Raw genomic sequence first — 21296 nt, 5'->3', positions numbered from 1 at the left:
AAATAAAAATTTTATTTTGAGAACATTACCCTCTTTTATAATGATTTCTTATAATGCATCTTCTAAGAAATCTCGAATTAACTCCCTGTTATAAACATTTCCATTTTTAGCTCTTTTTTTCAAAAATCAGAGTATCAAATATTCCTTTAGAAAATGCCCAGAAATGTAAGGTTTTCCCTTTATAGGCAATACAATGTGGTACTGTTTCATGAATTCCATGAGGTTTTTTTTTTCCCCCTTCAGCAGCAGTTTTCTGGTTTTCTTTTAATGGTTTCCCTAAAAAGATTCCATTTTCTATACCAGTGCCAATGATTGATTTATACTTCACATTTTATCTTTGATTTTTCTTGGTTAGTGGTTTTGGTAGCCTACTATCTCCCATTTTTGTTTATCATTCACTATGTTCAGGCAGTGCTAGATTTCTGCTTTCAGTTTTTAAATAGAAGAAATAACTACCTAGTTTGAAAAGCTCTTTGGGATTATGGGTTTGGTTAATATCCTCTAAAAACAAATTTCAAAAACTGTAGTAGAAGATTATAAATGACTTTTATATGATTGCATCCCCTGGTGCTTTGAAATAAAAACACAACAAAGAGTCTAAAAGCGCTTGGTCACAAAGGCTAATCCTGGGTAGATGCCATTTACATTTAGATTTAAATAAGTCAGTCTGTTTATTCTTTCAAACTTTGCTTCAGGTTTTAAATTGGGAATGTATGGAAATTAAAGGCCCTAAAATTCTTCGATATATTTTGAAAAGTTATGATGCCTAACTTCAGTTGACTTCTAAGAATAATAATTGTGATAAACCTAAGGAGTAAGCAAATGCAGTAAGTTATGTTGAATAAAGCAATTTTATTGCAACAGTTATTAATAATGTTCACCTAATGTGTGGTCCAGGTAAAGTGAGGTGGGTCATTAGAGTGTATTAATGCAAATGCCGTTTCTTCAGGTCTGTGGAGTTTGCAAGCACCACATGTATACAAGTAGGCACAGAGTTTGAGCCCCACTTTCTATGGGTGGTTAAGCATAGAGCAGTATGTCACAGTGGAAAACTCTTTTATTAGGAATCCAGACCTCAGTTCTATTTCCAGATGGACCATGTGACCAGTAAAAAGTCCATTTCTTCAATCATGACATGAAAATTCAGATATGATGTCTTCAGGGATCTTTCCAAAACCAAAATTCTAGGACTCCAGGAGCTATAATTCCACTTGAAATGACAACTGGCCATAAGCCCATGACATGGGGTGCTTTCTAAGACTGGATCAGCAGGAGGCCTGTCGAGATGCCTGGAACAGCTTTCGGATAGGGAGTGGTTGAAGGAGTTGTGAAATGACAAGGATGACACTAACCTGATGGGATAGAGGCCAGGAAGGGGCCCATGCTGGGATCTTGAATTACTCTTCTTCTCTGGGCCCAGGAGTTTGTTCACGTACAATCCGTCAAGCACAGAGGGAATGACTAGGCCTGTTCTGACTCACATATTTATTTTTGTTCTGCAACTCAAAATTCTTCAGAAAGAGGGCGTACACTATAGGCAGGTCTTTAGATTCCTGGCCAATCTATAATGTTTTATATTAAATAAAATCTTACTAAATAAAAATCTTGAAGAAGAACTAGATGTGACATTTAAGTAGAGGTGCCCTGGCCACTTCTGTACTTTGTTTTTGTTGTTCTCTTTAAGGGCTTCTGATCTATATCAACCAATTTTAATTCACTGTAAGACTTTGAGTCAACCCCCTTCAAAAGCCATCAAACCTTTCTCTAAAAGCTGAATCATTTTCTTCTCAAGTTGCTGCCTTCTCTAGGAACGTAATCTATTCAATCGAGCAAATATGTTTTAATTTTTGGTTAAATAAATAGATATTTCCTGAGGATTTACTAAGTGATAGAGGTGCTGAAGATCACTGAGATGTGCACTGTGCCGCCTGGTAGCTGACAGTCCAGTGGGGCTGGTACCCTCACACCAAAAACTGCCCCAAAACAGAGGGCTGCCCAGGAGGGCCCAGCAGCTGGAGAAAGCCCAGCCCTCACCAACAGGAACTGAAGAGTCTAAGAAACATTTCAACAAGTAAAAGAGAAAGAAGGCATTCTGGACAGAGGAGTGTGATTGTGTGTGGATGTGCTGGAGCACAGGAAGTGGGTGTGATAGGAAGTGAGACAAGAGACTCTCGTAGCAAGATCAGCATGGCTCCGCTCCTCTAGAAACAAGCTGAGGCATGAAAAAAATGCGTTTCTGGATTCTACGGCCTCCAGAAATACAGTTTCAGAGGAGTTTTGAATATCCTGATAGTAGTAAAAGAAGCCACCTGTATTAGGGTTCTCTGGAGAAACAAAACCAACAGGATATATACATATGTATGCATGTATGTATGTATGTATATATATATGTAGATATGTGTATATATAAAAAGAAATTTATTATACAGAATTGGCTCACATGATTGTGGAGGCTGAGAAATCCCAACATCTGCAGTTGGAAAGCTGGAGACCCAGGAGAACTGATGATGTAGTTCCAGTCTGAAAGCTAGCAGGCTCGAGACCCAGAAGAGCCGATGTTTCAGTTGGAGTCCAAAGGCAGGGAAAGACTGATATTCCAGCCCAACAGTCAGGCAGGAGGAATTTTCTTACTCGGGGGAGGGTCAGCCTTATTATTCTGTTCAGACCTTCAGCTGATTGCATGAGCCCCCCACCCACATACACATACACTGGGGAGGGCTATCTGCTTTAGTCAGTCTACTGATTCAAATGTTAATTCCATCCAGAAACACCCTCACAGACACACCCAGAATAATGTTTTACCAAATATCTGGGCATCCCATGGCCCAGTCAAGTTGACACAGACAATTAAGGGATTATACCTTCTTTCTGTCTTTTAAGCATCCAGGCATATTCTGCCAGGCTGATTATTAAATTGACATCTCACCATAACATTTTGGGTTTTTTTTTTTTGAAAGCCTCACAATACTACAGAAATTCTGGACAATATGCTAACATCTTGAGACATTGTCCTCACCCTGCTTTGATAATTTATTGACATTATTTTCAGAATTGATAGGTAACATTGTTATGATTCAGAATATATTTATATGTTCTGATGGTTAAGTGCGTGTGCCAGAAAGCCAGGCTGCCTTGATTTGAATCCCTGCCCTGTCTCCTACAAGCTCTGTAACTTTGAGCATCTAGATGAACTTCTCTGTGCCTTTATGTCTTCATTTGTAAAATGTAGGTAGTAATAATGCCTAACTCTTGGTTGTTGTGAAGATTAAATCAGTTAACACATATCGGTTAATATGTAAAGATACAGGTGGCAAGGACATAGAATATACTAAAAAATAGTTGTGATGCCTATAGCCACATATGTTTTATTATAAAATGCTGTTTCAGCCTTAGCTCAATATTGCTTAAGTATTGGTTTTTGAGGAAAGAGTCCTTCTCAAGAGCAGTAACATTGAATATACTCAATTAATGTATACTTTGGATAGACTAAAACCAAAACTCTAAAGCCTTAGTTGGCTTGAGGACGACACCAGATTTAGAAAATGAGTTAGAGAAGATGAAATAGAAACACATTTCTAGAATAACACATTTATAGAATACGCATAAGCAGTGGAGTATTTGATTCACTTCACTACTTCAGTTTAGTTTGTTGTAGTCAGAGAAACTGTTCATATTTTAAATGGTTCTTTGGCATCTTAACATTAAAAACATTTGCAAACAAACCAGTGCACTACGACAGTGGGTGGGAATGGAGAAATGCTCAGTGATGCTCTTGGTCGGATCTTGAGTCCTTAGGAGTAAGGGGCGGATTGATTGTCAGGTCTTTGGGTTCAAAGAGTTCACCTGCCAGATGGAAGAGGATCCTTGGGTAAGTCACTTGGACTCAGGGCTCCGAGCCAGTTAACAAAGCAACCAAAATCCTCTGCTCTTCTTTTCTAGTTGTGCAATTTCTGATTTGTGCTATGACCACATCATTTAATAATTGATTTTGTGCCTATTTAGATAAGTTGTTCACGTATCATGAAATATATTTACAGGGTGATGTGTGAGAAAGTCCTTTGATTGAGCTTAATATATTAAGTGCTTCAGTGTCTTTAGGGAGGTCTTTAATTTTACAGCTTCTGTTTATGTGGATCTTCTGGGTACCCACTCCTGCTGGTGACAGTTTAGAGCCTTTGGAACATCTCGTGTTTCTTGTAGCCTTCTTGTGCTAGCAACTCATAGGTGGTGGAAAGTGATGTCCATAATGCACAAGCTTTTCTGTTTTGATGCAACAATTTTTTTGATGATATACTTGTATAAAGTAAGTCCCCATTACTATGCACTTGCACCTCCATCAACAACAATGTTCTGTTTCAAAAAATAATTTTTCAGATTTTCAAGTTCTCACATCAGAAACTAGTCTATCAATGAAAGTATATTCAGACCCAGCTCTTTGAAGGTGATTGTATTCATCCATTTGATTATTACCTTGGGAAAATTCTTCCTCTTACTAAAAGAGGAATGCTCTGCCCATTTACCAAGTGACTAAAGATAGCTGAGGATTAAGTCTGAATGGAGTGATTACTGCTTTCAAAAACCCAAATAATGAAAACTATTTTGTTGTTGTTATTGTTGTTATTGCTTGAACTATTTGATAGTTCTCCTGCAATTGTGCTGCCTTGTGAATTTCCTCCTTCCTTCTCATTCCTAACTTGAAAATTTGTGTATGAATTTCTATGCATTTGTAATACTTACATTAATTGTATGTCTTTGGAAAATTTCAGAAAGGAAAATTTAATCATCATGCCTGTATATTTTTTATTGTCATTCATTGCTCTTATCATTCTTAGTCACAGTTATAGTGGCACATGCTCTTTTCAAATATTATAAAGTTAAAATTTTTTTCATCATAAGGCTATTATGGCAAAGCCGGTTTTAGTCTATTATGAAAATTCTGCACTTTTTCTTTTTTGAGAGCTACACTCAGAATGCACTGAGCTGTGCCTTCTTGTATTTTCCATTATTCTTTTCTTTTAGAAATTGTGCCATTCATTTAATACTTCATTACAACCGAACTGCAATATGTATACATGGCGTGCAAAATGAGCCATTTTGTTTTAAAACAGATTGCAGATGAAAGGAAACCATTCATTTCTTGCTTGCTTGCTGTAATTACTAGAGCACTAATTACTCCAAATCACTGACATCCAGGGTCAGGAAGGATGACAACAGAAACATCAAAGAAAAGATGTGGCTTGCTTACTATGACAGATTTTTCCACATTCCCAGCCACAGTATTTTTTTTATGGCTACTGTTTTCCAGTTTGCTGATGAAAAACAAAACAAAACAAAACATATACACAGTCAAGATTGCTGAATGTTTACTATTATTTCATTCGCAGTTTGACGGTGAGCACATGTATATGAGCATGGCGGAGCCGAGCCAGGACTACGTGCCAGCCAGCCAGGTGGGTTAATTAATCTTCTCTGCCTTGTTTCAAATTGTAATTAAACAAATTCAAAGAGTTGCATTGCAAATGAGTAGCACTATCAGTAACTGCCGCAATCAGGAATAATCATAATTTATAAACAAAGCATTTAAGCCTTGTTTCCAGTTAATGAGATAGAGCTGATAAAACACTGGAGTTGGCATTTGTTGAAAGATACTACCTTGTTTCCTCTCCAGAATGGCAAACAGCTGTTTTGCCAGCATGATCTTTCCTAAACAGTTGTTTTACCTTTAGGAAATAAAGTCTTTACAGGTGCAGGTTATTTGTGCTTCTGACTGTAGACGAGTTAATCATTATAAGCTACACATGTCACAAATAACTTTAATTATTAAGTGTTGGGGCCATTTTCAACAAAATGTTATGTTCATAACTAAAATCACATGGCTAGTGAGTGCTGTAAAGCTGCTTTCAGGATCTACTGAGGGTGGGAGTGAGGGGTGGGGTGTGGAGGGTAGCTTTCGGGCCAAAAAGCAGTATATGACTAAAACATTTCAAGGGCACCTTTGTATCCATTTCACAGGGAGTGGTTGACAAGGTATTTAATCATCAGAAGTGACAACAAAAGTCCAATGAGAATGTAAATGGTACATTTATAAAAGTAGATGCTTGCCTATTTATTTTTAGATACTTAAGACCAGGCCCTTTAATTCAGTGAGGGCATTTACAGCAAAATTATAACTGCCCTAAGGTGCCAGTATAACATAAAATATAAGCACATTGTAAGCAAAAATAAATACGTGAATAAATGAAAGTGAGAGAGAGTTCACAGGAGCATTTCGTGGACATGGACATATATTTTTCTAGAATAGTATAACCAATGGACCTTCACATATTAGTTACTATAGCATAAACTCGAACATGAAAGTTTTCAGTGACTACATATCCGCCCAAATCAATTTGATAACTGGCAGGGTTGGGGAAGAGGGGGGAGTATAAAACTTCTATTTTAGTTCATGGTGGCTGTCAGTGAATTAAATCGAATGTATGTGTTAGGGGCACATTCTGTGAACAAAATGTCTCGTGCTTAACTCAAAACAGAGGCAGGCCTGCCTCTCCGCGAACTTTGCATTTAGAAGTCATTACAATCACTGCCTTCTCTGGCAGACGTTCTGGAAACAACACTAAACTATTCAGCCGAAAAGGTCATCATGAAGTTCAAAGATCCTGACTACATTTCCTTCCATTCAACTGAGTCAATCACTCTAAGAATACCTTTGGAAGGCTGAGCTTTGCCTTTGGAATTCTTACTTAACTGAATTCATTCGACTAAGTAGCCTCCAAGATCCATAGGTAGTTCCGAATAGGACTGTTTGATTAAAAAATGAAAAATGTTACTATTAATTTTCTTCTAACCATCAATCCCAAAACTGTACTGACAAGTTTAGTATTACTATTAGATTAGAGCAACCCAGTATCATCTCTTTGGTGCCTTTAGGGTTTCGAAGTTTAAGGGCTAATTGAATTTGTTTGAAACAGTAGAAACACAAACTCAATAAATGATTGCTGTTATAAAGCAGCTGCTCCCTTTCAGAGAATCATTATGTCCTTCTTAAAAAGTTTTGGATAAAGGATTGGAAATTCAGAGCATATACATTATAACAGCTTGGCTCCTTAGAATTTTATTTTTTAATTTAAAAAATTTTTTTCTTAGATTTTTAAATTCAAATACAATGGATAATATTAAGCTCTTACTGAAATCAAACAACTAACAGTTCAAAAAAAATTTCAATCAGGAGATACTAAGAATGTTTTAAATGCCAGTGATAATCTGTAAAGAAGGAGGAAAGAATTACAAATAATTTTTTGTGCTTTTTCAAGATATGGCAGGTTTGTGAGCCAGAAGCAAACATTTTTTTAATAATGTAGTACATGTATGAAAATGTTTTTAGACTGTGCTATTTCAAAAGTTAGACTGATGTAAGATAATGCATACTCTGGGGGGAAATAAACTTCACAAATTACGTATGTTGAGTGGCCTTAGCTAAATCTTACACTAAACATTCTTTTTGTTTGCTGTAATATAGTGTGTTCAAGAATTCATTACCTGGTATTCTTTTAGGGAATTTTAATCAGTTTACTCCTTTAGGCAGCCATAAATAAGATTTTAGTCATCCTGCATGGGAAAAAAATATGGTTTTGTTCCTTTCCTCCATAACATCAAACATCTGCATAGTTTAGTAATCCAAGACAACTTGCCTCATAGCATCACTCAACAATTATAATTCCTGTTCAATTTTCAAATCAGTACATGCTTTGGGACTTATAGACTAAGTTGCTAAGTAGCAACATATGGTGCTCTACTGCTCCTGTGATGTTGCTGCAAGCAAATAGCATAATTCTAAACTTGAAATGATTTTTATAGAAAGCCAATGCTGGAACTGCTCCAGAAGTGGAAGTACACTGTAAAAATTAATGATATTCTTTTAGACAGTCCCAAAGGGCTCTTTGGCACTATCTACTGCATGTGTTCTATACCTCTCAAGCTAGATCATACAAATCTTTAAAACTTTTTGCATATAGTTTTGTAATTGCTAAGCAGCTTTAAATTGAATATACTGCACCATAATAAGCCTGACAAGTACGTAATAATAACCCATAACAATTCCACTTCACTCTGGTGCCATTCTTGGGATATTGACTATTTTCTCCTGTAATAGCTATAAGTGTGCTGGTCATTTCAGTACTTTAACTTAAACAAATTAACTTTTTCTTACTCCAAATGGAGTTTGAACCATGCAATACAAAATTACTTTGTGTGCTTCCAACTGTGTTGCTTGATGAACTTGTAGGATCCTGTGAGTGGCCTAGTGACAGGAAAGCCGGTGGAAGAGACTGGCAATAGTTCACCGGGAACTCACTCCTTTCTCGTCTTAACTTGTCATGTTTGATGGAGGTGACAATATCTAGACCAAAAAGATACAAAGTAGCAGATACGTAAGATGAACAAGTCTAGAGATCTAATGTACAACAGAAGGACTATAGTTATAATATTGTATTGTATTTGGGGTTTTTGCTAAATGACTTGATCTTAGCCACTCTTGCCACACACACACACACACACACACACACACACACAAGGGGTAACTGTAAGATAATGGATTAATATGCTTCGCTATTGTAACCTTTTTACTATCTAAATGTATCTCACAAAGTCATGCTGTAGACCTTAAATAGACACTATAAAATTTATTTTAAGAAATACCTAAACCAGTATGCCAGAGAGCACAACGGCAAGACACAAGGGGTTGGGCTTCTCACCCAAGCTCTGACGTTTCTCCAGAATCTTCTCAGCTCACTCAGATACACAAGCTATGGGGTCCTCTTCTTTCCCTAAAACTCTCGATCCCCTTTCTCCAGCCCCTAGAATAACCTAGTACCTTCCACAATCCCTTCTATGTGACTGTACTCAAGATACAAATGTCCATTTGAATTAAATACTTAAAGGAAACAGAAGAGGGGTCTGGTTCTCTTCATCAGAACTTTCTGTAACAGCACCAGGGTTATTTTATTTTATTTTATTTCATTTTGAATATGTGTCATTGCTTTTTCTCATTCTGTTCTTCTGTGGTGGTTTCAAGGACACCCTTTTCCAGGGCTACCTGTGCATTCTGTGCTTTCCGCCATGGGCAGCCTTTTCCTCTAGCTTTCCCGACACAGGACTCAGCTGGGTACTGCATGGAAAGGTTGAGAAGGACTGATCTTTGTTATACAAGAAATAATCATTTGGTAGGGAGAATCAGAAGATTTTTCTGTGTCAGGTTATGGAGAAGCTTAGGTGGCTTGACGGAACCAGATTTTCCAGTTCATCGCTTGACCTTGGCCTTCCCTCCGCTGGACCATTTCCTTCTGCTGATTTGTCTTTCCACCCTCCCCCTCTGCTTCCTTCATTCCCTACCCTCTCCCTTTTCCTCCTTCCTGTTTTCACTCCTTCTTCCCATGACCGTTTATCCTTTAAGGTTGAACTAATTTTCGTTGTTAATACTGAGCATCTTAGTAAACTCTAAATATTTACTGTCCAGACCCAAAACTGTATTTTAGATTATTCTCAAGTCATGATCAGTTTTCTCTCTGCTTCCCCACCAGCCCAACCCCCGCCAGAATTCTGTGTCTTACTTGGTCTCTCAAATCTCAAGATTAAAAATGACAGTGATAAAATGTAGCAATATTATGTTTTCCTGGAATCTTACAACTAAGCATTTAACATACATTTTATACAGTACATTTTGAATATACAAGTTGAAGAGCATCTCTACATCTAGGGCACATGAGTTTCAGGTTTGTTTCTAACTCCAGTGGGCACCTGTCCCTGACAGCAGCTCAGACTCAAACTATCAATTCATCAAACTGCAATGCATTGCCTCCAGCCCACTTCCTCACTCCCAAACTTTTCTTTTCCTATCTTGCCTATAGTCTTAAGTGTCAACAGCACCTACCCAATCACCCAAGGCAGAGACTTGGGGAGTCTCCCTTCTCGGTTAATCCCTGACAGTGCTGATTCTAATTTTTAGCATAATTTTTGAATCTGTCTCCTGTTTTCCAGCTGCACAATTACTGCCTTAGTTCTGGGACTCAGTTTCCCATAAACTCATCTCAAATTTGCTCACTTCCATCTTTCCGTTTCTCCTCAACATTGCTGGATGTTGCACACCTCTGTGCTTCACCGGTGTCTACAAGTCCAAGTTATGGAGGCACATATTTGCCCCTCTGTGGCACGTGGCACCCTTAGTTCTGGGACTCAGTTTCCCATAAACTCATCTCAAATTTGCTCACTTCCATCTTTCCATTTCTCCTCAACATTGCTGGATGTTGCACACCTCTGTGCTTCACCGGTGTCTAGAAGTCCAAGTTATGGAGGCACATATTTGCCCCTCTGTGGCATGTGGCAGAGTAGAGTGACCGAGGATGTCCTTGTCTTGCCCATTTGATTGTGAACCCTTGAAGGAGGGAATTGCTCTTGTTCTCTCTGAAACTCCTGTGCATAGAATAAGGTCTGATGTATTGGAAGTATGCAGCATTATTTGTTGAAAGATAAGTAAATGAATTAAAATATTTTGTGTGTATTTTAAAAACTGCCCTAAGTCTTCTATTGCAATGATTCTTGGCCCTACGTTGCAGATGTGTTGCAAATCTACTTCTGCCGAGTCCATTGCGGAAGCGCCTCTCACCTGGGTGTCAGTGCCTCCGCACATTAACAGAAGGTGCAAGCACTCCCTCCACCTTGGAGAATTATTTCAGGTAGAAGACTCAAAGATTTAACACAATAATAAACTAGATGATAATAGGCAATTATTTTTATAAATAATTTCATATCGTTGTTTATAATAAGCAATACTGTATATAATGGCGGTGGAACCAGGAAGTCTCCCCAAGTTCCTTTTTGTACAATATTCTCTCAAATCTACTGTTAGAATTATAGTGTTTCTGGGCCTGCCCGGTGGCGCACTGGAGAGTGCGCCGCTTGAGAGCGCGGCGGCACTCCCGCCGAGGGTTTGGATCCCATGTGGAGACTGGTTCCCGCTCACTGGCTGAGCGCAGTGCAGGCGCGACACCGAGGGTTGCGATCCCGTTGCCGGTCCCCGGCGCGGGCGCGACACCGAGGGTTGTGATCCCGTTACCGGTCAGTAAAAAAAGACAAAAAGGAAAAAAAAAAGAATTATAGTGTTTCAAGATTTACAAACATATTAATGACTCTACCTTTTTTAATTGCATGTTTTCCTAATGAGAAATTCTCTAGGTTAGAGTGTAAATGAAGTATGACAAAAAGGTCTAGGAAGTGTAGTATTTTAAAGAGAATTTTTTTTTTAATCTCTTTACTATGGGCCATAAAATTTTCATGATTGTGACATAAATTTGAACTATAAATTACACCAATTACTTTTAGATTGGTTCCTTTTGGCAGAAATTTCAGGAGTAGTGTCAACTTGACTTTTTGACCATTGACCCAATAAAATAATAATGCTGCCATGCCTTGAGTAATCTAGTTAGTCCAACAAAGTCTGGCATGTTAACAAGCCCAGACTAGTTACTCAAACCAGTGTAACATTCAAACGATTACCCTGCACAGTCCCGGAGGTATTCATTACAGACAGAATTGCTCTTGTTGCCTTGCATACGAGCTGAGTTTTCAATGGGAAATGAAAGGATGCCTGGAAAAATAGGCCACCTAATTAAGTTAAACTACTCTAGCATTTGGCTTGACATCTTCATTACTCAAAATTAAAAAGATGCTTCACTTGAGCACACAAGTTACTATTGTTTATGTTGTTTTCTTCCTAAATTGGCTTCCTACATGGAAGTCTGTTTTTCAGAATTATATCTTGAAAGAGCTCACATAGTTCTTACAGTTTATGAAAATGTCTTAATAGCTGTATGGATACAGAATACAGGCACCATACAAACATGTATCTTAGGGCTGGTGATAGCCGAACGCCCGTAAGTCTTTCTGCATATTTTTTTGATCATTTACATATTGGTGTGGTTGAACTTCAGATGATTCTTTACCCACCCAGCCTGTATTATTTATTATTTATTATTATTATTTTGTTTGGGTATTGACTCTGTTAGCTATAAATGATTATCTGCATGAGAAATATGAATTCCTAAAAAATGTAAATAGACCATAAAAACTTAAACTGAAATTCATTTGTCCAGTAAAAGGGTTTTATATCAACCTCGCCTGTGGAGCTATTTTGGGAACATTTTAAAACATAAACACATGTAGAGCACACCATCTACTGATTGCCAGTTTCTACTCATTGACACTAATGAGGCTGCTGACAGGTTAAATGTTGTGTATCATATACATTTCCAGGCTGTGGGATTTGTGAATATAAGACTCATTTTTTATTTCAGAAAATGAATGTTTGTTGCTGGGTATGCTCGAGAATTTTATTATAATTGGGCTGCTGACAGGTTAAATGTTGTGTATCATATACATTTCCAGGCTGTGGGATTTGTGAATACAAGACTCATTTTTTATTTCAGAAAATGAATGTTTGTTGCTGGGTATGCTCGAGAATTTTATTATAATTATCTAATAGTATGTTTTTTCAAGCATTAGGGAAATATATTTCAGTGATAAAAATTATGAAAATTTCTGAATGGAGTAGCACTAGTGGTAAAAACAGATTCTCAAAATGTCAAGCTGCATTTGGAGCATGGCTTACTGAGTGGACAAATGTCAAGTGATGCCACCAGCATCTAGGCATTGGGTGGAGGTGCATGGCTCTAGTCCACAGCTGGACCTGTCACACAGTGGCATTTGATACATTTTGAAAACAGCCCTTTGGCTGGTTCATAATTGTATTTTGAAGATTCTTTTCTTAAGCACATGAACAAATATGAAAAACTAAATTATCCTTCTTGTTAAATTTTGCAATTATAACATGCTACATATTTTTTCTAGCACTTATAAATAAGAAATCTATTACTAAAGAATGCCCCCCAAATAAGTAGAGTATTTCAAGTTAAGAACAGATAATATGTTAATAAAATCATGTGTCTATGCCAACTCCATTTCCAAGGCATTTAAAGATTGTTCAAAACAAATACTAAAATTTTAATATGTCAATATGTCAAGTAGAAGCAGTTTTGCCCATTTTTAGTGTAAGAAAACTTAGGCTTAGAAAAGCTGAGGGTTTTTTCCCCTCACCTCTATCCTTCTGAGACCTTGTCCTTGATATCCGCACCTGCCACCCCAAACACCTTCTAAAAAGTGTCAAGTTTCCTTCTGCAGTTTCAGTTCCTTGGTTTGGGAGCAGACCTAACTAGACAGAAACACAAAGAGAGTTTCAGTTTACTCTTTATCTATACCTGTATTTTTTTCTTTCTTATCTATATTATTTTACAGTTTGCATATAAAAAAATTTAACTATAACCCTAATGATTTCAAATTAGTTGGTGGCTGTCTTGGAAAATGTTCTCCATACATCCCTTGCTGTTCCTAAATTATGATAAATGATCCTGTTGATAGCAGAACAAAACAAATGACTTCCAAAACCCAGCACCAAATTATTCAAATAGAATAGTCTGGTCTGAAACTCACGAGGGCTCTGTGGGTCATGATTTAAGACCAATAATGAAGGCTTTTCTGTATGCAACTGGGCCCCTCGCATTTCAGGAAAAGGCCCTCCTTCCAGAAAAGCTAAGCCTACTGTGAGTTGTTATTTTCTGAAGTCACAAAGCAGAGTGGCCTTGGAGGAAGTGGGGGTTGGAGGGGCTGTAGGATTTCAGGGTGGGGTAAGGCTATTAGCCTCTTTCAGGGAAACCCAGACTCATCTGCACTGCAAGTATTGAGCTGCTTATTTCTTAGGCTCTGATGTCCATTAAACTTCTTGCTTGTAGAGATGATGGTCAGCTGTAGTAGGAAGCTTCTGCTTGGCTAGAAGTTTAGGTTAGCACTCCCTTACCCCCAATGTCATGAATGAATTAGATTCATAATAATAATAATAGCTGTCAGTTGGAATCTACCTGTTTATGCTTGGCTAGAAGTTTAGGTTAGCACTCCCTTACCCCCAATGTCATGAATGAATTAGATTCGTAATAATAATAATAGCTGTCAGTTGGAATCTACCTGTTTCTGACAAGGAACTAAGCAAGGGCTTTGCATACATTATCTCATTTAATCCTTACAATTCAGTGAGGATGAGACAGAAGAGAGTGACTTGCCAGACATCAAAAAGATAGAAAATATTAGAGCTAGGACTCTGGCCTGGAAAGGTCTAAGGCCCAAGTCAGACTCCATTCTTGGTCAGCTGGGCTTTTAATTTCATTTTAGAACTTTAAGGCCAAAATGTTGATGTACTAACTTCAATCCTTTTTAGTATTGAGATAACTGTAATGTGTTATGTGTATGGCAGTACTCAGAAGTATTAGTTGAACCATGTGAAACCATGGGTATTTGACCACTTTTTAGCTACAAAAGCAGCAGTTTCATATTTGTTCCCATAGGAAAGCTGTACAAATATAAAGAGTCTATTTGCTGTCCCTGGATTTGTTCATCCGGAGCAGTTATTCCTCTCTCCTCTTCTTCATCAGTCCTTCTATGCTTGGACTGTCACTGCCGAAGAGCCTGCTCCCTCCTCATTCCACATCTTTTCTTGTCCTACTCAGAAGTATTAGTTGAACCATGTGAAACCATGGGTATTTGACCACTTTTTAGCTACAAAGGAGCAGTTTCATATTTGTTCCCATAGGAAAGCTGTACAAATATAAAGAGTCTATTTGCTGTCCCTGGATTTGTTCATCCGGAGCAGTTATTCCTCCCTCCTCTTCTTCATCAGTCCTTCTATGCTTGGACTGTCACTGCCGAAGAGCCTGCTCCCTCCTCATTCCACATCTTTTCTTGTCCTGGCCAAGGACTCTCTTCCCACCTTGATGCTTTTGCTTTCCCCCTCCAGAAGGTACGCAAAGTCCAGGAGGTCTTTCCACTGAAGACATCTCATTCCTCCTCCCTTTACTCTTCCCAGGGATCCCACCTCTGGGAAATCAAATGCTGAGTTGTCTTATCTTCATTAAACTGGAGAAATTGTCTCCATTTCTATCTGTTTTTTTCCTTCCACGTCCCTATCTGCAGCATAAGCTTTCTTTGTAGCAAAGACTTTAGAAAGTGAGATGACCTCAAATATTTAGAGATCCATTTGTAATTGTTTCCTGGTGAAAAGATCCAAAGAGTCGCAATTGTGTATCAGAGTTTGATGAGTAGAAACAGGACCCGTTTCTACTTCTCTTTTCTGGACCCGTTGATAAAGAGGCTAAACCAAGAGCATCTGCTCACCTCTAGTCCTCTGCTACTTTGGCTTCTTTATGCAGAATGTAAGTTTACTTACACACTCATTTATTGACTTCTACTCAATAGAAAAAAAATGAAAAAATGAAAAGAATGGTCATAAACACATAGAGCATGTATTCTAAAATGTACATGCGAAACACATACATGTGAAAACAGGCCAACACTGAATGCTCAACTCCGTGCTAGGCTGCCTGCATGTGATTTAGCAAGTAGAACCTGACCATAAGCAAAAAATCAACTTAACGCAGGTTTTAAAAAAATAAAAATTTATGAAAACTCAAAGGCTCCACACGTTTAAAAATAGTAAATGAAAGCCTAAGGCATTGTATTCAATTATTAAATGTAAAACAAAATATATTGTAATGATGCTATGAGTTTCCCCTCTACACAACTAGTTCTATAAGTATAAGCAAATTATTTAGAAAAAATTGTTTGCAGGATCATTGGCTTGAGCACATCAATGGCACTGTTGGACAATTCTTGCTGAGTGTTAAGATGATTTATGTAACAGACCGAAGCTTTTCACAGTAATACATTATAGGCTCAAGCTATCAACCCTTGCTCATGCAGAGACAAAAGAATCTGAAAAATACCTACTTCTGAAGGTCTTCTCAAAAGAAATTGGAGATCCTGTTGATGCTGTTCAAACTCTTTCAAGAAAAATCACTGTTACATGCAATATTGTAATTTCTAAAAATGTACAATGTACAGGGGAAGTTTATTATTTTTCTAATAAACTCAGTTTACTTTGTCCTTTCATTCTGTTATCTGAATCATGCGACAAGAATGTTCAGTAATAGAAAATGACACATGTTTAAACATTGGCATTTTTCTATCCTTCACTTTCAAGAATTGTTACAGATTAAAAATTAAGGCATTCTGTGTATGTCTGATGGCAGTGCTATTTATCTTTCAAAAAAAGATCTATATGAGAAACATATTTTACAAAGTTATAACCATAGCCATATTTTTGGTATATGCATGATTGCATGAATTCATCACATAATTTAAAGAAATGTACAAGATGATATCTTTTGAATTCTTCTGAGTTATGGGACTTCTTGTCACCAAAGATTGAGGGCTCTGTATAATGATTACAATATGTGGACAGAGACCCACACATTCAATGCCCTTCTGGTGGAGAAACTAGATTTTGTTGAATTCTTCTGAGTTATGGGACTTCTTGTCACCAAAGATTGAGGGCTCTGTATAATGATTGCAATATGTGGACAGAGACCCACACATTCAATGCCCTTCTGGTGGAGAAACTAGATTTTAAAAAGAGAAGAAAAGGCAAAGTCCAGAAGAGACTTCCCACTGTTTGTTTCTGGCCAGCATATATTAACACTCTGTCTAGATAGTATGAAAACATTAATTCTCTGTGGTCAAAAGAAAAGTCAGCTTAATTAACATTCCACTTCCAAATGTAATAATGTAGAGTAAGAAGAAAAAAATAAGAACAGGCTGTAGCAAAAGGAAATATGGATTGCAGAAGGAGAAAATAATGTAAACAGGATACCCAGGTCATGGAATATGTAAAGCAACATGATTAAAAAGGAGTGTGAGTATGTAATTAAACAGACAGGCGGAATGAGATCTTCCAGAAATCAGCTGAGAAGTTTCCTTTCTTTTTCCACTGACATGGGGGGCTGAGGAAGGTTGGACACTGGGGAAGGACTTCAGCTTTAGTCAGATGACTGAAAAGCCATCCTAGCAGATCAAACCAAAGCAGATCAGAAGGATCCCCGGTTACTTTCCTAACCCCAGTCTGTTGAATCTAGTCTCAAAAGTGATCTCTCTGATTAGCAATTCAACCTCCTTGCTGAGAATCCCCCAGGAAAGGTAGCCTTTCTGAGGACACAGTCCAGTGCGTTAGAAAGTATAGCCTCTGTGTGAACGGAGGCCCTGACATTCTGTTTCACAAATTCCTTTGCCTTTTTCCTGGGTGGGTGGGAGTCAAGCTGTCTGGACCTCATCAGCCAGGGTTGAAGGCCTCACAGTGGAGCCTCCTGAAGGGGCAAAGTTGTTACTCTCTGCACAGTATGTCAGCACCTTCAGCAGCCTCTGCCTGCTCTCTGTTCCCCACTATCTTTTTATTCTTTAATTCTAAAAAATGCAATGTAATCCCATTGAAATAAAGGTGATACTTTATCTTAGCTATTTTTGGAGTGCAATTAAGTAAATACATCATGTATGAATGGGGCTATACTTTTTCTCTACTTTAAGGTCTGATCAATGGCAAATGTACTGAAATTCCTTTATAATGATGTTGCGGAGAACGCGTCTAAATCCTCTACCATGCTGTCTGTAGATGTTTGTGTTCTTGGATATGACCCAATCCATGGCATGTATAAATCCGTTTAACAATAACTGTAGCTATGTAAAGCTGTCATTGATCAAGAACTTTCTATCCGGCATACATATATTACTAGACTTTTTACATATGTTTTCGTTTTTAATGCTCATGAGAGCCCATGAAGCAGGTTTTGAAACCGAGGCTCACAAGGGCTAGGAAACTTGCCTCAGAACCCACACTAATAAAGACTCTCAAGAATGTGGGCACAAACCATCTATTGGACTCCAAAGCCTCGTTTCTTTCTGGCACACTCTGTGGCCGTTCTTACTAGTCACTGAAGGAGTCATTATGTGTACTCTCAACCTGTCCATAATCTATCTCCTTCTCATCAGAGAAAGAGGTAGCACTTTATAAGCTAAATGTGCAAAGACCACATTTTAAAGTTTTAAGAAAATGACTTGAAATAGTCATTGACTGTATGAGTATTATTTAGAACTGTAAAAATACTCTCTTGAGGATGATAATAGTTTGAAATTACTGCTTTAATGCTTCTAACAGTCCTCTTGTGGCCTTGAAAAGTTCATCTATTTTCCAGAATTAGCTGAGCCTCTTGCTAGTACAGCCCACTCTAACCCACATTCAGTGGTGCTTGGATCCTGCTCTCTGGACACAGAGTGGTGCCCGGTGCCTCCTGCACTAGCGTAGGGCAGTGCCGTTGCACATCCCAGCCCCAGCAAAGTGATGAGACTCTCCTGTGGCCGTAACCAGTGAGTAGCGTAAGGGGGAATCTGGTTAAGTAACAACAATGTAATTTTGAGTTCTTTGACTCATTTGGATCATGTAGACTGGCTATGGTTTAGACCAAATCCTTTTGTGTAATTATTTGTTTCCAATTCACCTTTGGTTAATATGGGAAAGATCCAAGATAAAAGTATTGACCTGAATTTCACCACACTGTCCCTTCATGCTTTTTCCCAATTTGTGCAGACGGCCACCACTGATTTGCTGGGGAAGAGGGAGGTTGTGTGGTTCAGACTGCTGTTAAGATTCTGATCTCTGGACTAGGATGGGTGAAAGACACAGTAACGGGTGCTGAGGAAGAAGATGCCACCTTTGAAAGTCTAGACCTAACCTCTCCTAGCATTCTACACTGAAGCCCAGCCCCACAGAGCCTCCGAAGACGTGGTATTCAATCCTTCATGACCTCTAGCTCAGGCTAAAAAAATGTAGTCCTGCAGTCTCATGGGGACATTGGGATTCTTTTTAAAAGGATCAAATGATCTTTGTTCCTGAGAGGGTTGGAGAATGAATGATCCTTTAAACGCCAAGCCTCACTGAGACTTGAGGGAGGAAAATAAGTCAAGTCAGAAGAAGACCCCCAGTCCATGGGCAAGCATAGCAGGTCCCCTGTGTCACCCAGGGATGGCCTCAACGTGAGCCTTCTCTGACTCCTCAGCCCCTGGTCTCATCATCAATGTTTCTGTTTCTGTGACCAAAGAACCTTCTCCTGCCCTCTTGTCCAATTAGATCCTTGCTGCCGGCAAGGCATGGGCATTAGAACTGCTGCTGTGACCTTATTCATGTGCCCAGCTGTCTCCCAAGGGGTCCCGATGTCCCACCTGCAGTGAGTATTTGTCTCCAATAACTTCTGAGAGCCAGGGGGCCACAAAGTCTCCTTTATGAACCCTCTGGCATCTCTGTGTCACTATGAAATAGTAAATGTAAGCCACTTCAGGGGGCCAGAGCAGTAGCCAGAGAGGGACACAAACTCCCCTGCCCAGCCTTTACTGCTTAAGCTTTACTCCTCTAACAGGACATTTTTGGCCTCCGGACACTCTGTGAGATTATTGTTACACACTGTGTTGTCAACTGGCCAGTGCAAAGTCTCGGGAATACAAGATATTTATTCAACACTTGGAATAACAGTGGTATATTCACGAACTTCATGCCTTCAAAAACTCATTTTAGTGTTCATTCATTCATTCATTCATTCGTGCATACATGCATGCATTCAGTGATTCACTTGTTTATTCATTCAGTGAACATCGAATACTAATTCTAACTAGGCAGCTTCATGGAGAATAAGGGGAAATATTGAATCATATCCTATTATACTACATTCCAAAAAACTTCAAATTGTCTATAGTATAAAACTTACTATTGTTACGTTTAACATATTTCTATTGTTTTAAAAAATCAAAATACAGCTGTTGTACCATAAAAATCAATGTTGAATAATTAGCTAATTTATTTCCACATAAAATAATAATGAGTAATTAGACTGTCATTGAACTTTTTGTAAGTTCTGGGACATTTTGACATTTATGCAGTTACCACTATACTTTTATATGGCATCGATTACACTGTAATAGGCTCATGGCAAATAACCGTCTCATGACTTTTAGTGTAAAGAACAGAAATTACTAAGTAACCCTACATTGTTAAAATTCTTGATCCACATAACTACCCATTACCGGTTAAGTTGTGGAATCTGTGGTTTTGGTAGGCAATTGCATGGATTAAATAACATTAATGTGTAATTACATGAAAATAAACCATGTAGCTTAGTTAAATTTCAGTACAATTGTTATCACTGAGTGTAACATGATACCAATTAAACCTTCCTTTAAAACACCACAAATTAAGATTTAACGACTGAAGAAACTCCAAAATGTAAAGTGTGTACCATAAGTAGAATATCCATTAGTATTTTCAGAGGTTTAAGGGTATTTCTAAAATTAAATACTTTTATCACTGGCATTATTGGTGCTTTATTCAGGGAAGTTAGAAATAGGCACCAATTAACTTCTCAAAAGATACATATCAACAATTCAACATTTCCAATTTTGACAAAGAGACAAATGATGAATTCTTATGCTCATATAGAGTAAATATTTAATTTCAGTGAGTGGGCATTGGGGTGGAGTGTGGGGCAAGAAAAGACCTGATACTAATGCTAATACTAATTCTTGTATTATCAACTTTTGTTTATCAAAAACAGTTGGGTAGCGCAATTTTGTATCTTTCAACCCAATCAAATAGCCACAATTAAATTACTTACGTAAATATCACAGCAATGAAAACTCCTTCTTCCATTAATATCCGTCCCTCATATGTACAGAGTTGAGTAAAATTGGACAAATTATTTAATTTCAGAGCCTCAATTTTCTGTTCAGGAAAATGGGGGTAAAAATAGCTACACAAAATTTTATTGTAACGATTAAATGAAGACAATATAGTCAAAAGTCTTGATACAGTGCTTTATATGAAACAGGCATGAATAAATGCACTTCGCCTCTCTCTCACCTTCCCATTAAGCATCTTTTATGCTTCTTCTATGTGAATATAAGAAGTAAAAGGAACTGATGACTTAGATCTATAGACTCAGGAGTTATCAGGCAAGTAAGGATTTGATCAAACTTGTGATTTTTGTTTGTTTGTTTGTTTTGTTTTTTTTTTTCGTTAAATTTTTATTTTGTCAATATACAATGTATATGATTATTATGGCCCATCACCGACACCTCCTTCCCTCCTCCCTCTCTCCCCTCCCCCCCAAGAATGTCCTTTCCGTTTACTTGTTGTAACAACTTCAAAAAAGTATAGTTGTTATATCTTCTTCCCCCCCGCCCCCGGTTTTTTTTGTGTGTGTATGTGGGTGAATTAATTTGTTTATTTTTAGCTCCCACCAATGAGTGAGAACATGTGGTATTTCTTTTTC

At 38.0% G+C, this 21296-nt stretch overlaps 1 protein-coding gene across 1 annotated transcript in view; it reads left to right on the top strand.

Moving 5' to 3' along the window:
- TOX (thymocyte selection-associated high mobility group box) overlaps positions 1-21296 on the top strand; it is a 327015-nt gene that overhangs the window by 154034 nt on the left and 151685 nt on the right. The window contains exon 2 of the mRNA XM_008566948.1: positions 5385-5450. Within this exon, the coding sequence (XP_008565170.1) occupies positions 5385-5450 (66 nt within the window). The remainder of the gene's footprint in view (positions 1-5384; positions 5451-21296) is intronic.

Source organism: Galeopterus variegatus, unplaced genomic scaffold, assembly GCF_000696425.1.
Source record: "Galeopterus variegatus unplaced genomic scaffold, G_variegatus-3.0.2 Scaffold280, whole genome shotgun sequence".
In the NCBI taxonomy this organism is placed as follows: Eukaryota; Metazoa; Chordata; class Mammalia; order Dermoptera; family Cynocephalidae; genus Galeopterus; species Galeopterus variegatus.
This window is presented reverse-complemented; position numbering and strand designations above follow the sequence as displayed.